Here is an 18479-nt window from a genome sequence, read left to right on the forward strand (position 1 = left end):
GCTATGCAAATGTAGCAATCAATCTTCTCTTCCAATTGCCACCAATTGGTCACAGCATTTAAATGGCTTGGATCAGTTGTGTTTGCAAATGCTCATGCTTCATAGAAATGCCACAAATAATCCTGACAGCACTTACAGTGACTCAAGGCACGAATTAGACTACCATACAGGAATGAAAAAAATCACCACAAACCCACAGGAAGATCTACAGGAATTCTTAACGTACTTACTACAAGTACTAGAAACCAAAAACATCCCTATAATTGAAATCTTCTAGATTTCATACGTGTGAAAACATACATGCACTCTCTGCAACCATGTTTCACAAGAGCACATCCCTAATGAACGATTTGTGTATGTATCCACACCAAATTTGTGAATCCATTCTATTTCACTAAGTTCTGCAAAATGCAAATGATGGCAAATGATGCCCTTTTTGCAATTCAGACAATCGTTGCAGCATACGAATAAACTCGCATGGCCAATATGTGATACTAATGCTTCTAAGGTGCAATGCAGATGGTACCAAAAATAACTGTAAGCTTACTAGCTTCACACAATGCCAAGTTATCTCTTGGAAAGAAAACCTTCACAACAGTTGGCATAATCTACCACACCGGTGCCACAACCACTTCAGGACTACTATAATGCATATGTCAAAAAAAGAAGTGGTTGGTTTGAATGTAACAACACTTCTGTTATTCCAAAACATAACTACCAGCAAATCAACAAATGTCTACTTAATATTCAGTCAAGCCAAATGTGCTTGCTAAAGTATAGTACAATACACAGTTAGAATTCACCAACAGGTATCCAACTACATCCATAATACTATAATAGTAATTTTTAAATCCAAAACAGTTTGAATACACCAACAGGTATCAAACTAGATCTATAACACTACAAAAGTAATTTTAAAATCCAATATGGTTAGAATACGCAAACAGGTAGCTAACTACTTTAAAAATACTTTTCATTGTAATACACTTCAAATATGCCATCAGTTATTGTTACTGCAAACCTTCTTGTAAACTCCAATATAGTTAAAAATACCCTTAATTACAACACACTTCAATAAAAATCCTATCACACTTACACTCACATAATAAATCCATGCTACCACACACAAGTATTCTGTAACATGTATATTCTTCAGAACTAAGCAAATGCCAAAACCTGTATGTAATTACAGTAGTTTTGTTTTCATCCACTATGGATTTTTGCCCCAATGACCCAATGATTATTTCATGTCAATACAACAGCAGTGTACCACACACTAAGGTTTTACCCAACATAGTACATAGAATGTACTATTTATGAGGGTCAAAAAAGTCAATCTATATGTACAATTGTATGCAATTAAAGGTTTTAAACTATCTTGTTTAACAAATTATAGTTTTTTCACAGAAAAAGAACAATATTCCAGCTTAATTACCATATGCAACTAAGTAACCATACCCAGAAAGAAATACAGATTTCATAAGCACTAGCCTCAATTCTACTACGATCATAAATACCATGTACACTTCAATTATATAATTCCATCATATTACAAATACTGTATACTCCCCATACAGTACCTATAATTACTATACACATTACACTGGCCACAACCACCACAATAGAATTAAACCATATAACAAGTACATACAATAGACCTTCAAATAACAAGACTCCCCCTGAACCTCCACACTCCCAAGGACGTCTGCGGACAGTAAAATTGACCACAGACTCGGCAGCACCTGCACCGCTTTTTTCACCTATATAAACAGCTCCCTATCAACTTTTTCCCATTCCCGCACCCTTTCCAGGCACTCTTGCGGGCACAAAATAACCCCAAAAGTTATTTCCAAATGTTTCGAAGTTGTATTTGTTAATGGCTGAAGGGGAGTTTTTCCACGAGGATTCTGCATTTCTCTTGTTCTTGCATAGGGTTTTTAATTCAGGGGTAAACCATGAGTTTAGATGCGCATGGGATTTGGCATTGCACATTTTGAGTGGTGCCATGGTGTTGATGGCTTTGAGTACGGTACAGGGGCCTACTGGGGCTGTAGGGTCAGTATTGGTAGCCGTGAAGTCAGTGATCGGCTGTCATTTCTCCACTGTAAGATTGTTCTTGGGCATAGTGGTGGGCCATAGGCGTTTGCTGGTCATGCAGAACGTCTTTTTTGATAGAAAATGTGATACGGTGGTGGTCTGTCCACGAGCAAGGTATGTTGGAGAGTATATTGGTGTCACAGTTTAGGTCAGCCAGCCAGTCTCAAGTTCTTCCCTTATTATGTGTGGGATGGTTGATGCGATGTGTAAAGCCTAATTCAGAGATAGAGTTAGCAAGGGTATGTGCTTTATCATCTTTAGTATCCGGAAAGCCTAGATTAAAGTCACCTAATAATAGGAGCTGGGAGCTAGGTTTGGTGTTATTGGAGAGAAGACTGACGTCTTCTTCGAAGGCAGAAGTAGCCCCGAGGGGTCTGTATATGAGGTGAATGGTGAGCGTGCAAGATGCTGAGATAGGCAACTTGATCGAAAGTATTTCCCCTGAGGGGACTGTTAGGTTATGTATAGGCCTTATGTTAAGTGAGGTTTTGGCAATAAATGCCACACCGCCACTTTTAGCTGCTTCTCTGTCAAGTCGATTTATGGAGTAACCATCTGGAATGGAAAGATAAGGGCTGGACCTGAGGCGGTATGGAGCCAGGTCGCTGTGATAGCCAGAAAGTCTAGGTCATTGGAAGTTATGATGTCCGCTATATCTAAAGCGTGGGCTGGTCTGGATCCAGCGTTTATGAGAGCACCCTTAATATTGGTGTTCAGGTTCTGTGCTTTGGTTTTCATGTGAGGTGTGGGGGTCATTTGGTGTGGGTCCATAGTTGTTCGGAATGATGGAGGCATTAAGTATTTTAGTTCTAATAGAAGAGCATATATCACTATTAGTGGTGTTGTGGTTGGATGCTAGTTGTCTTGACTGTAGCCTTGAGCCAAGTTGTAGGTTTCTAGTCTTGGTTGGACAAGGTTGATTGGGTGTGGGTTTAGCAGCAAAGATATTAATCCATTTTGCAGGTGTGAGGGGATGAGAGTTACATGTTAGTGGGATAGACCAGCCGGTCTATTGCCAGGTATTGCTGGGAGACAGGCCGGTAGGAATAGTGATGGTGGAATGATTTTAGATGAAGGGAATGTGGGGGACATAGATAAGGAGATACTGGGCCTCATTACAACCCTGGCGGTAGCCGTGTCTATTAAACAGGCACGGCTACCACCTGAGTTGTATTTTTTCCAGTGCCCAGAAATGGGCAATTAACAGGTCATTACGGCCATAGGGCTCAATGGGAATGGGGGAACCGGATGCACAGGCACGTTATCAACGGTGCCTGTGCATCCAAAATGCTGTGCTCGCGGGTGCCTTTCATTCCGCCAGGTCAGACCTGGCGGAATGAAAGGCACCCACACGCACAACTCAGAGTTTGTCGGTCCGGATACAACGGTACCAGTAAGCTTAGCGGTACCGTTGTATCCGGAACGGCAAGCTCGTAATGAGGCCCACTGTGTATGCAAGGTGAGGCAGAGTCAGCGTGGGAGGTCATAGCATGAACCTTTATAGACCATCATGGGTAAGGACAGTAAGCTAAGTAGAATTGTAAGGCACGAAAGGATTGCGAGGGGCATACGCATGGCTCAGACTGCGCTCAGATGCTTTGTATGGTTATAATGAAGCCGGCAGGTTAACAGTCGCTATGGATCATGTTGGCACAAAGTGGGCAAGGTGCAGCAATAAATGGTAATACAAAGTAGGCAAGATGCAGCTATCAATGGTAACACAGTGTAGGCAAGATACCGTAGTCAATGGTAGCACAATGTGGGCATGATGCAGCTATCTATGGTAACACAGCCACAGTATAGGCAAGATGCAGCTATCAATGGTAGCACAGTGTAGGCAAGATACAGTAATCAATGGTAGCATAGTGCAGGCAAGATACAGTAATCAAGGGTAACACAGTGTGGGCAAGATACAGTAATCAATGGTAGCACAGTGTAGGCAAGATGGGGCAATCACTAGGAGTACAGTGTGGACAATGCTTTGCAATATGCAAGGGGCAGCAAATAGAAAGTGCACCAAATTCTAAGCGGGATACCATAGGCTAGATGCAGCATGAATAGGTGTGCAGTGAAATACTAGGTGCGCAACACTTGTCGATGACTTAGGATTCTATGTGCTGCCTCATTAATTGAGTGTTATCAAAAGGCATGCAGCACGGTGCAAGGAACATCACCACTATGTAGGTGTTGATTAGCAGCAATAAGAAGCTGTAGTTTGGTTAAGTATATTAGACGGTAACTATTATGGTAGTCCGTGGGCGAGGCAAAAAGGGCGAATGAGCAATATATAGCAGACAAGTACTTAGTGATACATCAGATGAAAGGTCAGCATAGCAGATGTGAGCACAGTATGAGTGTTCAAAGGATATAGACGTAAGACAGTAATTTAGAGGTCTAGTCCTGGTGCTACAAGGCTGGCCTACGACATGTACTAGATACGTATGACGTTAGGCAGATGCTCGCAGATGGACGCAGGTCGGTCACACATTTGTACAATGTAACAATCTCAGGTAAAATAGTGATACCTGTGTCCTGGGCTCAGATGAATAGTACAAGGAGGTGGTTGGGGGCCGTAGCAGCACGTGAGAATGCTTGAGACCACGGTTCAGTGGGTTTGAATTCAGGTGCTTATCTTTGAAGGAGGTAGCATAGCTAGGCACGGGCAGAGGCCGCCGAGCAAAGGGTGGCGGGCGTAAAATGGTGTGGCCTCACGGCCATTGCGCGGACAGAGCGCAGACAGGCCTTTTTCTTTGGTCTTCTACTGCGGGCCGGCTTGCTTCCGCTTGCCAGCGGTATTGATTGGGTAGAAGCAGGCCCCAGTTGCTAGGCAACCGAATAAACAGCCTCAATATGGGGCTTACACTGCGACGGTCATTTTGAGATCAGGTGGCTGCTAATAGTGAATGGGAAATGTGCAGTTTACACTAAAATTTAAGGTTGCAGCAACAAAGGAATTTGGGGGTGCCTTCATTAACAGTGTGGGCTCACCGTATCTTCAAGGTGGAAGGCCTTATTTGCATCAAACCGCTAGTACACAGCAATCATCGCGATCATCACGGTAGTACTGCTGGTTAGATCAGCAGCCGCACGATGGTCATCAGGCAGACTCCTGCAACGGCGGGAATGAGAGAGGATGGCTTTTCATATAATGATATGAAGGACGATAGGACATAGATGAATGCAAAGAGAGCCTTTTCAGCAGTAGCGGACTGGTCCTCTGTTATAATCGTCTGGTTAGCCGTTGTAACATCATGCATTTCCCTTCTAGGGGTAGAAGCATAAGAAGTAACAGAGGTACCGAATACTAGTTCACTTCCCTCTAAGTCAGGTCAATTAAGTGACGTCTGATTTAAGTCACTCCCGCTCCATTTGGTAAAACATCCTCTTTGTCTTTGGACATTTTATCCAACAGATTGGTCAGTTCTTCTGTTTCACATTGGGTGTTCATAAATTCCTGGTTATGGCTCAGAATGTTACAAGCTATCCCGTATTGTTCAGATTGAACCTCATTCTCTCCCATATTGCCATGGGGCAAAGATTCTTGAACATCCGCTTTTCTAAAATGAGTTTGGCAGGGGTAGATTTCTGGCCATCTCAAACATTTGATCTGCTATTGTGGTGTCAAGTGTGCTTGACTAACCTGCGCAGAGAATACATAATAGTCAATGAGGAACATCAATGCTTCACTCACCTGTGTCAAGGGCTAGATTTTGAGGCTCCGTGTATATCACAAACAGCTGATACAAAACCCCGAACACAGCCAACACACAGCGTCGCACACCGCCGGTGTCGAGGTTTTGTTGTAAAGCACTCTTCCTCGATGCAAAGGGAATAGAAAACAGACTTCCCAATAGCTTTCCTCTCAAAGTCTGTGCAGGTACTGCTTCACCTAACGCACAGTGTCGCACACCGCGTGTGCTCCATGGTGGTGCCAAGGTTTTTTAGTAAAGCACTCATCCTCGATGCAAAGGGAAGAGAAAACAGACTTCCCAATAGCTTTCCTCTCAAAGTCTGTGCAGGTACTGCTTCACCTAACACACAGCGTCGCACACCAGCAGTAAGACATTATAGCTATACTGGTGGACCAAAATGCCAGTCTAGCCACATTATAAAAAATCATGCTTCTTTTATTATAAATTGATAACGATTTCTTAATTTAAAAGGCATCTATTGAAGCAATGGAACCTGAGGAGGGGGTGGGGGCATTAACGGTCTGATAATGCTCCTGCTGTGACAGTTACAAGCTTGAGCGAAGCAAGGGTTTTAATTATCCATGCAGGCATTACCAGACCGGTAATGCTCCCCTCTCAAGGTTCTATTGCTATTAGTGCCCTGGCACGACATACCGGGGTACTAATAGCATTTTTTCTCAAGCTGAGAAACGGCATTGAAACCGTTTCTCAACTAGAGAAAAAAAAAGCAAAAGAAAATGCCCACCAGGGTTCAGGGACTACATGTAGTCCCTTATCCCTTTTCATGGAAGCCTTACAAAAAATAGAAACAAATGTGAACAAACAAAATGGCTGCCATTGCACAGGAGAAGGGACTGGCCGTACTCCCTTCTCCCTTTCCATGGCAGCCAGGGGAGGAAGGAAAACAACTCTGCGGGCCTGAGGTAACGACCTTGCGTGGGCAATCAGATTGTTTGTAATAATCGGATTGTCCTTCGCTGGGTACTAATTTACATTGTTTTTATTGACTTTTCAAAGGAAAGTTTACGAAAGCGAAACAAATATAAAACAAACAATTTGTGGGAGGGAGTCAACATTGGGAATCAGCAAATCAGATATAATTCTGCCATCATAGGATAGTAGGACTGTATGGTGTATGCTGTAAAGCATGAATAGGTTAACATATCTACACTGGCATATACGTTGGGTCAGTGAAAATGCCTTCCATTGACAATGTATTAAAGAACAATGCTCCTCTGAATTAATATAACAGATCCCAAACAGATTTATATTTAGCAAATGTTTTGGTGAGCATGGCTGTGATCTTCTCCATGGTGCATACATGTTAGATTTTAGCCAACCATATATATAATAACGGACCTTCATTGGATTTCCAGCTTTGACCAAGCATGGTGCGATTAGCCTTTGGGAACGAGGCATGCAAAGCTAGCTATTCAAAGTAAATATTTCCTAATTATCGGTATCACCCCAAAAAGACTACGAAGGGTTTCAAGGGCAGGCAAATGGCCACTATTTTATAAATCAAATTAATGATATCGGCCCATAATGGCTTAATTTTCGGGCATTGCTATCATCTCACCAAGTAGGATGTAGTATTCACATAATGGCATTTCTTCTTTCACTACATACATGTCATGTAAAACATGTTATGAAAAGCAATGTTGAAATGACGCTGATAAAAATATGCATATTGAAAACTGAACACATACACATAACCTCGCTGGTGCTGTGATGTCATATAAATTAAGGGGCTGATTCATGGAATTTGTGCGCCGAAAAACAGAGATTTGTGCGCCATTATGCCTGCAAATCCCTGTTTAACAAATGGGGATTTGCTGGTTTAATGGCGCACAAATCCCGGTTTTTCAGCGCACAAATTCCATGAATCAGCCAGTAAGAGTGTTGCTGAAAGTTCATCCTTGGACCTCTTCTTTGTTTTCTGGACACAAACGAACAATGCAGTATTCAGAGAATAGTAAACATACTGTGTGCACACACCTGCTGCATTCAAATACAATGCCACACAACAGATGTCATACCAATTGAATATCTTTTCATAGTTGACAAAGGAAGCCTTGCTTATTTAAGGCAAGGTTGGAACTATGAACATATACATTTATTTTCAGAAGACTAACCACTCAGTGCTGTTCTTTGTATTTCACTTAAGAGCAGGCAGTGTTCACTTTCCTAATTTTCATGTAAGTATAATGTATGCGGATAGGGGTGAAGAGAAATCCTAGGTGTCTTGCACTGCACCAGTCTCAAGGCAGTCTTGTCATAGGAATGGCCACATCTTCAATGCTTTACTGCCTTAAGTGATAGAAGCTTTAGGTTTAGACCACCACTAATTAGGAGCCATGGCTCGTCCACAGCAAACACTAGGTGCTGCTGAACATTTTATGGGGGCCGTGACCAATACAACTATTTACCTGATCGAAGACTCCTTGAGGACATATACATTTACTGGTAGGTGCCAATACTCTATAGAGACTTCAGAGATTTTTTTCCCATAAAAACTTTATATATCCAATGAAGAGAGAGTTAAGGTGATCTAATTTATCGAAACAACACCCTTAAAATTCAGCGGGATCCATCAGAAATCAGCATCCTCCTGTTGACACCCGCAGTGTCATTGTAAATTCCTTCTGTGGTATCACGTATGCGCTTTTTGACGGGACGCATTGTTAAGATGTTAATCACTTCCCACACCCGCTGAATTTCAGAGTTTTTTTTGCAATAAATCAGATCACATTAACTAGTTTTTTTCACTGAATTTCAAGGGTTTTGTCACATATTTTCTTCAGGACCATGGCCAGTGTACATGTTGCATCAATGATTTAAAAAGAGGGAAGGCCAATGGTCGTGGCCCACAGTTATTTAAAAAGAAAAACAGAGGGCCTTAAGCTAGCTGCCTCAGGGTCCACTTGCCATGTCCTTCAACTTCAACTGGAGGAAACGCATACAGGAGTGTAAACTTCCAGTCCACTATGAACACGTCCCCTAGTGCTCCTCTTGGAGGAAGCTCCCCGGAGCAAAACAGTTTGCAGTTCAGGTTGACACTGGTCACGAACAGATCCACTCGAGGGCTTCCCCAAAGGGTGACAATATTTTTAAGGACTTCCTGAGCTAGTTCCCACTCATGGGAGACTGTGCTCTGCCTGCTCAGAGCGTCTGCCGCCGTGTTCTCCTCTCTGGCTAGGTGAACTGCCAATACAGATTCCTTCTTGAATTGCCCAGAACCAGAGCTGCATTGCCTCTGCACAGTTGTAGTGACCCTACACCTCCTCTCTTGTTGAGGTAGTACATGGCCACTGTGTTATGCGTCATTATCAGGACATTCTTTCCCCATACAGAGGGCAGCAAAGCCTTCAGCGCTACTCTGACTGCCCTCAGCTCCAAAAGGTTGATGTGTAGTTTGGACTCCAATGGAGACCAACGACCGCTGATTGTCAGATCGTTGGAGTGGGCTCCCCACCCCGTGAGTGAGGCTTCCGTCACTACTGTTATGTCCGTCCATGGTAGCAAAAAAGGTTTCAAAATGTTATACTCGCACGCCCACCACAGAGGTCCTGTGTTACTCTGCTTGGAACCTGAAGAAGGTCTGACATCCTGCCTGCGAATTGGGGCCATTGAGTCCCGAGAGCCCATTGGAGAGATCTCATTCTCAGGCGAGCCTCTGGCAACAGGAAAATACAGGATGTCATGAGGCAGACCGACCTAAAAAAAATTTAAAATAAATAAATCGAAGGCCGGAAGACGCTGGGCACTCTTGAATTTGGTGACCATCTGCAGAATGTCTTGAGCCCTCACTTCAGGTGGCAAGGAGTTTCCCAAGGATGCATCTAGGACTGCCCCAATGAATTGGAGCCTTTGAGATGGTATTATATGGGACTTCTAGAAGTTGCGGGAGAAGCCCAGTTTGTGTATGGGGTGACAGGTGGAGCTGAGATGTTGCAGGACCTGTTCGGGAGAACGTGCCCTGATCAGCCAATCGTTCAGGTAGGGGTAGATGTAAATCCACCCCCTCCCCTGAGACTCGCTACGCCATCAACTTGGTGAAAACCCATGGGGCGGAGGTCAGCCAAAATGGCAGAACTCGAAACTGATAATGGGAACCGCCAACGGCAAACCTCATGTACTTTCTGTGTATGTGAAGGATTGGCACATGAAATTAAGCATCCCAATACCATCCAGTCTTGAAGCTGGAGGGCCTGAAGGATCTGAGAAAGGGTAACCATCTTGAACATGTCCTTCCTGAGGAACTTGCTCAAGTTTCTTAAATCCAAGATGGGTCTCAATCCTCCGTCCTTCTTGGGGATTAGAACGTAAGGGGAGTACCAACCCTTGTTCCTCTCGGCTACAGGTACTGGTTCTATAGCACCTTTCTCTAGCAGGGTCAAGATTTCCTGCATAAGATCAGGATTTTTGAAAGAGATGTTCCCCGGTGGATGATCCCGAGGTCTTTTTTAGAAAGGGAAGGCAGTAACCCTGGGCTACTGTTAGCAATACCCATGCATCTGAAGTAATTCCTCCCACCAGTGTTTTATGGATTAAGCCATCAGAAGTTTTGAGGCGGCTGATGCAGTGTCTGATGGTAAAGTAGCTCCTGCTTGGGCGGTCTTAGCACCTCTTCCCCATCCACCACAGGGGAATCTTCTCTGACCTCTTTGATTCGACATTCCTCTCCCTCTTCCAACTAAGAAGTAATAGCGAAAGGACCTGCTGCTCCAAGATGTTTGTTTGTTTATTATTTGTAGTGCGCACCTAACCCAAGGATAGCAGGGCGCAGAGGCAACAAGAGGATTGTAAAGCTTAGGTTACAGGGAGCAAAATAGATGGACTCCAGCCCGGGTTACATTGATAGACACATCAAAAAACAATTCGGACCAATACAACAGATTATAATTACAAAAGATATACAATATTTACAGGATATATAATGTGTCTTGGCGTGGAGAATCAGTCGATATACACAATGTACACAATTTACAGTATTTATAGTATAGCGCAGTAGGAAGAACGTTAAGTGTCATGTTCCTTGAGCCAAGAGATGGTGTTAGATCTGAATTGTGAGTATGGAAGGTTTTCCCTGAGGGATGGTGGTAAGGAGTTCCAAAATTGTGCTGCTTTAAAAGGAAAGCTGTTCCCTCCAGACACGGCGCGTTTGAATCTTGGCACTAGAAGGAGGTTAGTATCAGTATCAGTGGGGCAAGCTTGTGGCTGTCTGATTGCTGCACCACGAGATTTGGCTGCTGCTTTGAAGGGCTGCATCATCTCCAAGCTCCCATCAGCCTTGCTGCCAAATAAATGTGTGCTGTCAAAGGGCATGTTAAGAAGAGTAGACTTCACATCTGGAGCGAAACCAGATTTTCTCAAACAGAAAAAAATCTGCACAGTACAGTGCTAGCCGCCATAGCTCTGCTGATACTGTCAGAGGTGAGACTAGTCTGGAGGAAATTGCACATTACATCTTTCCCATCCTTAACAAGGTTTAAGAAGCCATATCGTTCTTCCCCTTGGGGGGATATATTCAGCCACCATCGCTATGCAATCCCATAAGGTGAAAATGAACTTTGCCAGTGCACACGTGGCATTTGCTGATTTAAGGGCCATACTCCCAAAAGAGAAAACCTTTTTAGCCAAAGCGTCATAACGCTTGACATCTCTGTCCGGGGGGTGGGGAGATTTGTTGGGTATGCATTTTGTTTGGATGTACAAGTGGCAACCTGAACTACTAAACTTTCGGGAGTTGGACGCTTTGTCAGATAGTAGGAGTCCCTACTGGACGCTCTGTACTTGCTTGTCATTTTTCTTATTCACTGCTGGAATTAATTCCGGCTTCTCCCAATTGGCATCAACTCTCCTTTGTAAAGCTACATTGAAAGGAAGAATAGAGTCCTACTGGAGTCCCTTATCTAAAATATCTGTGAGGTCGTCCTGCTCAAAAAGTGGTACAGGCTTTTTCCATCCCAGATATTCTATGATCCTAGACATCAGCTGTCTGTAAGATCCATCGGCATGGTCTGAGGGATCTGGTCTGCAAAATTATTTCTGGGGAAGTGTCCAACCCACTTGCAGATTGCAGGGTTTCATGAAAGTCTTTTATTCTCGAGTCCTCTGAAATTAACGTCTCTGGAACATTCTGTGTCCCATACTGTAACCCAAAGGGACGTGATTCATCCGAAGATGGCTTAGCCTCATAAATTGAGGAAAGAGACTTAAAAAGACGTTGTTGTGAACGTTTCCGCGACATATCAGGTAGCAATACTTTTACTCCAACTCAATTCTGAAATTCCTCTGGTGTCCTGCACTAAATTGCCAATTGGTAGCTGGAGAATGTGTCTTTCATTCCGATAGCTCAGATAACCTGAGTTTTATTTATTTTAATTTATCAAGTGCTTATGCCCAAGTGCTGTACGCTGGTTGCAAAAACAGAACAAACGCTCAAGATCAGATAGAATGCAACCAACATGCAGTGTTCCTCTTACAAATTGGAGAGAGAAAGAAGATGAGCTTTCAGAGAAGACCGGAACATGGCAAGCGTAAAGGCAGATTAAATAGGGATGGTAAGAGCATTCCAAAGGGTTGAAGCAAAAATGGAAAAAGAATGGAAACAAGAATAGGTAACGTGAGGACAAGGGATTGCTAATAGAACAGAGACAAGCGTAGAGAACAAAAAGGAGAACTAGAAGTAAGGGAAGATAGGAAGCAGCAGACTATTAATACATTTAAAAACAATACAAAAGGAAGCAAAAGTGAAGACTGGTCGAATAGGAAATCAAGCCGGCAACAGTATCTGCACTGTACGTGTTTGTTAGAAAGTAAAACATGCCACTTGGTCCAAATCTAATTACCTTGTTCATCAATATTCTTTCCAACACAGATTGAAGTCATGCATGAAGCCAGTCAGGGAGGGTCAAGTCGAATTCTTGTAATGAGCGAAAGTGAAGAGAATCTATCTACCCGTCGAAGGTAAGATTAAAATTTCTTCTTGAAGTTTTAAATTTGTGATGTAAAGAAATTAGAATTTCAGTTCTGCTTACTGTGGAAGGTGACCATGAATCACACAACTTGAAGCAAATGTTTAAGCATAATTGAAACTAGTGAGGAAAGCCGACTTGAGCCTTGTCATTTTATTTTTACTTTTTAATGGGGTGGGGGACCATATCCTGACCCACCTCCTTGTTACTTCCTGTATCTCTTTTCCTAACATGTGTTTGTGTGTTCTGTGGTGACCCATGAAGAAAAAACACAGAAAGAAAAGTCAGTGATGAAGTGACACCAAAGTGAAGGCGTGTCACCATTAAAACTACATTTCATTGGATGAGACAGGACAGGTGTAGTGTGATGGCTGCTATCCCACCATACACTTACACTAGTAAACCATAACAACTGGATACACTGTTATTGTTACGAACGTTTTCTCTTTTTAGCAACTTTCTCTCCCTTTCCATAGGCCCTCAAACGTTTTGCTTTTGTACTGTCCTCACGGTTTCCAGTGAAGTGAAGCATTCAGCTTCACTCCACTGCACTTTTGTTCGTTGTTATGGCGAAACTGACTAGTCCTTAAGCCTATCAGTACGAGGAAAATATGTTTCCCATTTCTTTTTACATGTTCTATTTTTGGGGTCACTTTTTTATCACTGCACAATGGAGTGTAATGGGGTTTCTTTTATATGACCCGAGACTACACTGAAAGGGATTGTTCGGTTACTTCAGATGTGCCCAAGACCAAACTGGTGGCAGCAGTTACATTTTGAAAATCTCTACTGTACTTTTGGTTAGTCTTACCATGTTTATCGTGTTTGTCTTCTAACAGTAGTTAGTGTCCCAACATGACCGTGCCACAAGATTTTTTTGTTTGTTCCTTGGCCATCTTGTCCGGTTACCTTCTTTCTGCCCTGCCAGGTCAGGAAAATACTTTAATGGTCATACATTTCCTGGGAAAGCTTTGGGTTTCGCTTGCTAGTGCATTCCCAGGAAGTGGGCTGGGATGACTGGTGCCAATCCCCAAACTGGTTTCTGTATGTCTGGGGAGTATGCATGAATTTCACCATCAGTGGTCCATATTGGACCACTGTTGGGGTGTGTGTGAGGGGCAGATCTTCAATTGGGTGAGCAGAGTTTCTGTCTCACCTGAGTTTCTGGATAAGAAGAGGATTTCTCCATCAGCCATGTCTCATGGAGAAATCCTGCAAGGAGAAAAGTATTCATCCTGCCCAGCTGTGAAGATGTCGGAAGACCCGGGGACCCGTCCTAGGAAGGCCTGAGGACACAACTTTTGCTGTAGTCCCGGTGGAGCCCGGTTTGGCTGGTGATCTTTAGAAGTCCCCCGGTGGATCTTCGACCCTTGGATTGGTGGGACCAACCATTCCCGACTCCCGCTTGGTGCTCAGCCATCTGGAGTCTTCGGAAGCGTTCCTGGAACCACCGTGTGTACTGACCAACTCCAGCCGGTAGAGGAGTCGTGGTTCTGCATTTTTTCGCTCAGAACTTTGGGGACTCTCAGCTTGTTCTACAAGAGTCCCTCCTGTAAAATGTCATTATTCCAGCTTCAATGGGACCCAGTTAAGAGGCCGACTCTGACCGTGACAGCTGTGTCCCCTTCTATCGCTGTGCATCGCTGACATTCATTAAAACCGGCTTTCCCACGTCTGGTCTAGCTCCTACAGGAGTGTTGAATCAGTGAAAGTTGCATTCATCGACCGAAACAGGTTGCACCAGCTTCTGTATCCAACCGGGACGTCTCTTGCACTGGTGACTCACGGGCTCTGGTGACCAGAACCAACGACTGCTGAGTACAGGAGGTGAGTTACAGCAATACTTACCTACCCCCCCTTCTATCTCCACCTGTAAAAGTTTGGAAAACTTTTCAAATGTTTTATATTTGTTTGGCTTTGGCAAAACCTGTTGCCGAAAGCCCTCCCGAAGCTGGGCACAGTTTTATTTACTAGAATCGACCCATCACTAACTTTTGGAACCTTTCTCCCATCCACAAGACCCTCCTCAGCTCCCAAAACTTCTTGGAACTTTGTGAACCTTTTGGGCACAAGCCCCCAGTTAACTTTGGGTTGGACTTCTAAAGTTAGGGTTGTATTCCTGTGGACTGCCATTGCAAGTAATAACCATTACCTTTACATTCAGTATTGTGGGAAGGGGGTATTGTGATTTATTGCACTGGCTACAGGGGCTTTATATATGTATTTTATTATGAGTGTTGTTTAATAGTGTTACTTGCTTAGTCATTTGTAGTGTTAGCTTGACCATAAATATAGTATTTTATAACTACTTGTCCAAGTGTAATTCTTGACTACTTACCTTGTGGATCCTTCACCAGGCTCAACCTCCTGAGACTTAGCCTTGGCCATTCTCCATGCTACCTTGATTGGTTTGGCTATGGCTCCCAGAGTTGTTCCCTGTTCGCTAGCTAGGTTGGCCTCCTACACATCTGTCCACCAGGTCAGAGTGTAGAAATCCAGTCCTAACAGTTATGTTATGTTTCTTGTCGACTGCACCAATTACATTCCCAACTCTACATCAGTACATGGACCATGACCAGGGAGTATTTTAAGTTAGCTGATGGCACTTTCACTTGACTAATGATCACCAGCGGGTGTAGTTCAAGGCCCAATGATATAGTTTGTTTTTGCAGGAACGTAAGTTGATGTGTTCGGCTCCAATATTGATCTGGGGAATGTTCCCGATCGGCGCTCCTTTGTAGGCCATGATATCATACCTTCTTATTAGTTAATTGGCCCAAAGTGGATACATTAGTTTATCTGTCTAGTACTTAGGGCCACTGCCTTCAAATGCCTTGTGTCCCAGAAGAACATTTTTCATTTGACTTGTTCACTCCGTAAATGTCCATCATTAACCTTTTCTGGACTACTTGAAGTCTTCCAATTGCGTATGCTGATCGGCTTTTATAACAAAATAGAATTAGTATAGCCCAGTCTGGACAGAATAAATGCTCTAAGATTTGAGGTTATATGTTTCAAAGGAGGAACTGTTTTAGGGAATAGGTCATTGCATGAATGGACTGCCATGGAAACGTGCAGTTTAAAGGAAACATCAGAATTTGATCATCCTCCTACATGCTTAACTTATGGTAAAGATTGAGAAATCTGACCCAGTAATTTTAAAATGTACTGGATCACACATGTTACAGCTCAGTCCTTGCATCATTCAAGGTCAGCTCTGTTTCCATCATTCAACTATATAAAATTAAATCGATTGTAAATACTTCCATCAATCTCCAACGGCACCAGCGTTGTATCGTTGGCATACATGTATAATCCCAGTTGGTGTGCTCTCGTTTCCAGCCAGAGGCATCATATAGCATCACTGTGTTAAAGTTGAACTTAGAAAGTGTGCCCTAATAGCGTCACTGTGTTAAAAGTTGAATTTAGAAGGTATTCCCAACATCATTGAGTGTGCCTGGTCGCATACACTTTACTGATTACCACAATATCACACTACTACGCTTACTCTCTCCTATACGCCACCATTCAACTAGAACACAGCAGTACTAGGGCACATTCGGTAAATCTGCTCTCATACTAACATGACTCATCAAACTACCCATCATCCTAATAAAACACAGCTAGCTAGCACATACCGGCTAGCTTAGGCGTCTCCTCCGGCCTAACGCAGCCAGAGCTCAGTCTGGATGTCCACCCTCCAGACTAAACACATTCAACTGATCTCCTCAGCACCACACCTACCGCTAAGAAGCAGCTATCATGCAACAACCACACCATCTGCACACATACCTGGTGCGCCCACGCACTTTACGACTCAACTGACTTGAACTGCGGTTCCCGAGGGCGTTCAACCTACCAGTGCCTTGAGATCATACCAATGATACATAAGGTGCTATACAAATGCAAAATAACATTACATACAAGCATTGGAGAGGAGGTGGCAAGGAGGGTGATGATCTATGCGGTACTCTCCGAGTTCATGGATTCATTCAGTACTCTTCTGTAACACTCTAAACGACCAAGGGATCTTTAGGTGTTGAGGACCAACCACTGAAAAAGTATTAAGTAGGCCTTCACAATATTTCTGAAGCCCTCAAAGGGGAATGTCTGGTCTTGAAAGGAAAGGCATCCCAATAGCCGGAAAAGCAAAACATCTTTCCTTTTTTAGCTTAATTTGGTGGGGTTGGAGGCGTCAAACCTGGGGAGGACTATTGCAGAGATCAGGGGGAGAGAAGTATTTTTTTTAATTTTTTTTATTTTATTGGTTTAAATTCAAACCTTTAAAATGTTACACAAACAAAACAACAATTAACACATTAATATTATGCCCAAGCTATCCTCCTCCCTTCTCACATCCCATGTCATGTTATTCCAGCAGACCTCGCCTGATCGAGGTTTTCGCGTTACTGAATCGTCCTTAAATTTGACATCTTTAGCTAGAGGACATTCAATTGCATTTTTTAGTCTCTCTTCAATTACGGCCAAAAAAGAAATCAGGGGCATAATTAATTTCATGTCCAAACCATTCCACATTCTCTGCCACCATTCCTCCACGCACACCGACTGATGGTCATCATACTACTGGCCCAGATGAATAGATCTTTCAACCTTTAGTTCCGGACATAAAAGCACGAGGTGCTTGAAGGATTCCAGCTCATGGTTGCAAAAGCGACAAGTGAAATTTAGTCCTACATTACAAGCCCAATAGCTAGTCCGCTCCTTAGTTTTAATCGCATTTAGCCGGAATAACATGAGAAGTCTGCTGGCTTTCGAATTTGAGAAGCGATTCAGATATTTTTGTAGCACATTGCAGCCTCTTGCTTCGGCAGGAGCGTCTTTCATCGCGCTAGCAGATTGGCGCTCACTACATGTACTAATCCAATCGGCACGCCAAATCATCACTTTAGCTGCCGTAGGATTTGAGTGGAGAGTTTCTAAACTGATATTATTAATTCTTAAGAGGTCTTCACATCGTTTCACCCATTGAGATAGAATATCTGGGCCTCTAGCTGACGCATTGTGGAAGATCTTGAATTGGAAGATTCCCTCCTCGGCTCTGGATTTCCGAAACAAGGCTAGTTGGTTCCAGCAGATCCGGGCATGCAGCGAAACTAGGGCGAGTTCATACCTTATGCAGGCTGTAGAAATTCCGATTGGTAAGCTTAATGCCTTGGTCCAGAACGTGTGTTCCAGTAAAGCCCAATGGGTCGACGGGCATCCAAAGGCGTTTTCCGCACCGTAGGTCAGGATCGGGACCACTTTCTGTTCGTAAAAGTTTTGCAGCGGCCGCATTGAAAAACGCCCGAATTTTCTGTGTATCACAAGACCCTGACTTGAGGCAGTGCAAAATTATGTGAGCATGAACAATCTGAAGATAAACACAGCAAAGACTGAAATACTGGTGTTTGAGAACTTAAGAACAAGCCAAAAGTTAAGGGTCTCAAAATACGTGTGGTCATTAGATCAAGATCAACTACGTATTTCAAAAAGCGTAAAGTACCTGGCCGCATTTCCTCTTGGATTCAGCTACCCAAGGCTCATCACAGATACTAGAGTTCAGAATCATACCCAGGTACTTTACGCTTTTTGAAATACGTAGTTGATCTTGATCTAATGACCACACGTATTTTGAGACCCTTAACTTTTGGCTTGTTCTTAAGTTCTCAAACACCAGTATTTCAGTCTTTGCTGTGTTTATCTTCAGATT

General features: G+C 43.3%; 1 protein-coding gene across 9 annotated transcripts in view; it reads left to right on the forward strand.

Annotated features, from left to right (window-relative positions):
* MCF2L2 (MCF.2 cell line derived transforming sequence-like 2) overlaps positions 1 to 18479 on the forward strand; it is a 3251461-nt gene that overhangs the window by 1409465 nt on the left and 1823517 nt on the right. For all 9 annotated transcript variants that reach the window (XM_069618639.1, XM_069618638.1, XM_069618642.1 and 6 more), the window contains exon 15: positions 12673 to 12761. In XM_069618639.1, coding sequence (XP_069474740.1) covers positions 12673 to 12761 — 89 coding nt within the window. The remainder of the gene's footprint in view (positions 1 to 12672; positions 12762 to 18479) is intronic.

Source organism: Ambystoma mexicanum, chromosome 10, assembly GCF_040938575.1.
Source record: "Ambystoma mexicanum isolate Mex_15411 chromosome 10, UKY_AmexF1_1, whole genome shotgun sequence".
Lineage (NCBI taxonomy): Eukaryota > Metazoa > Chordata > Amphibia > Caudata > Ambystomatidae > Ambystoma > Ambystoma mexicanum.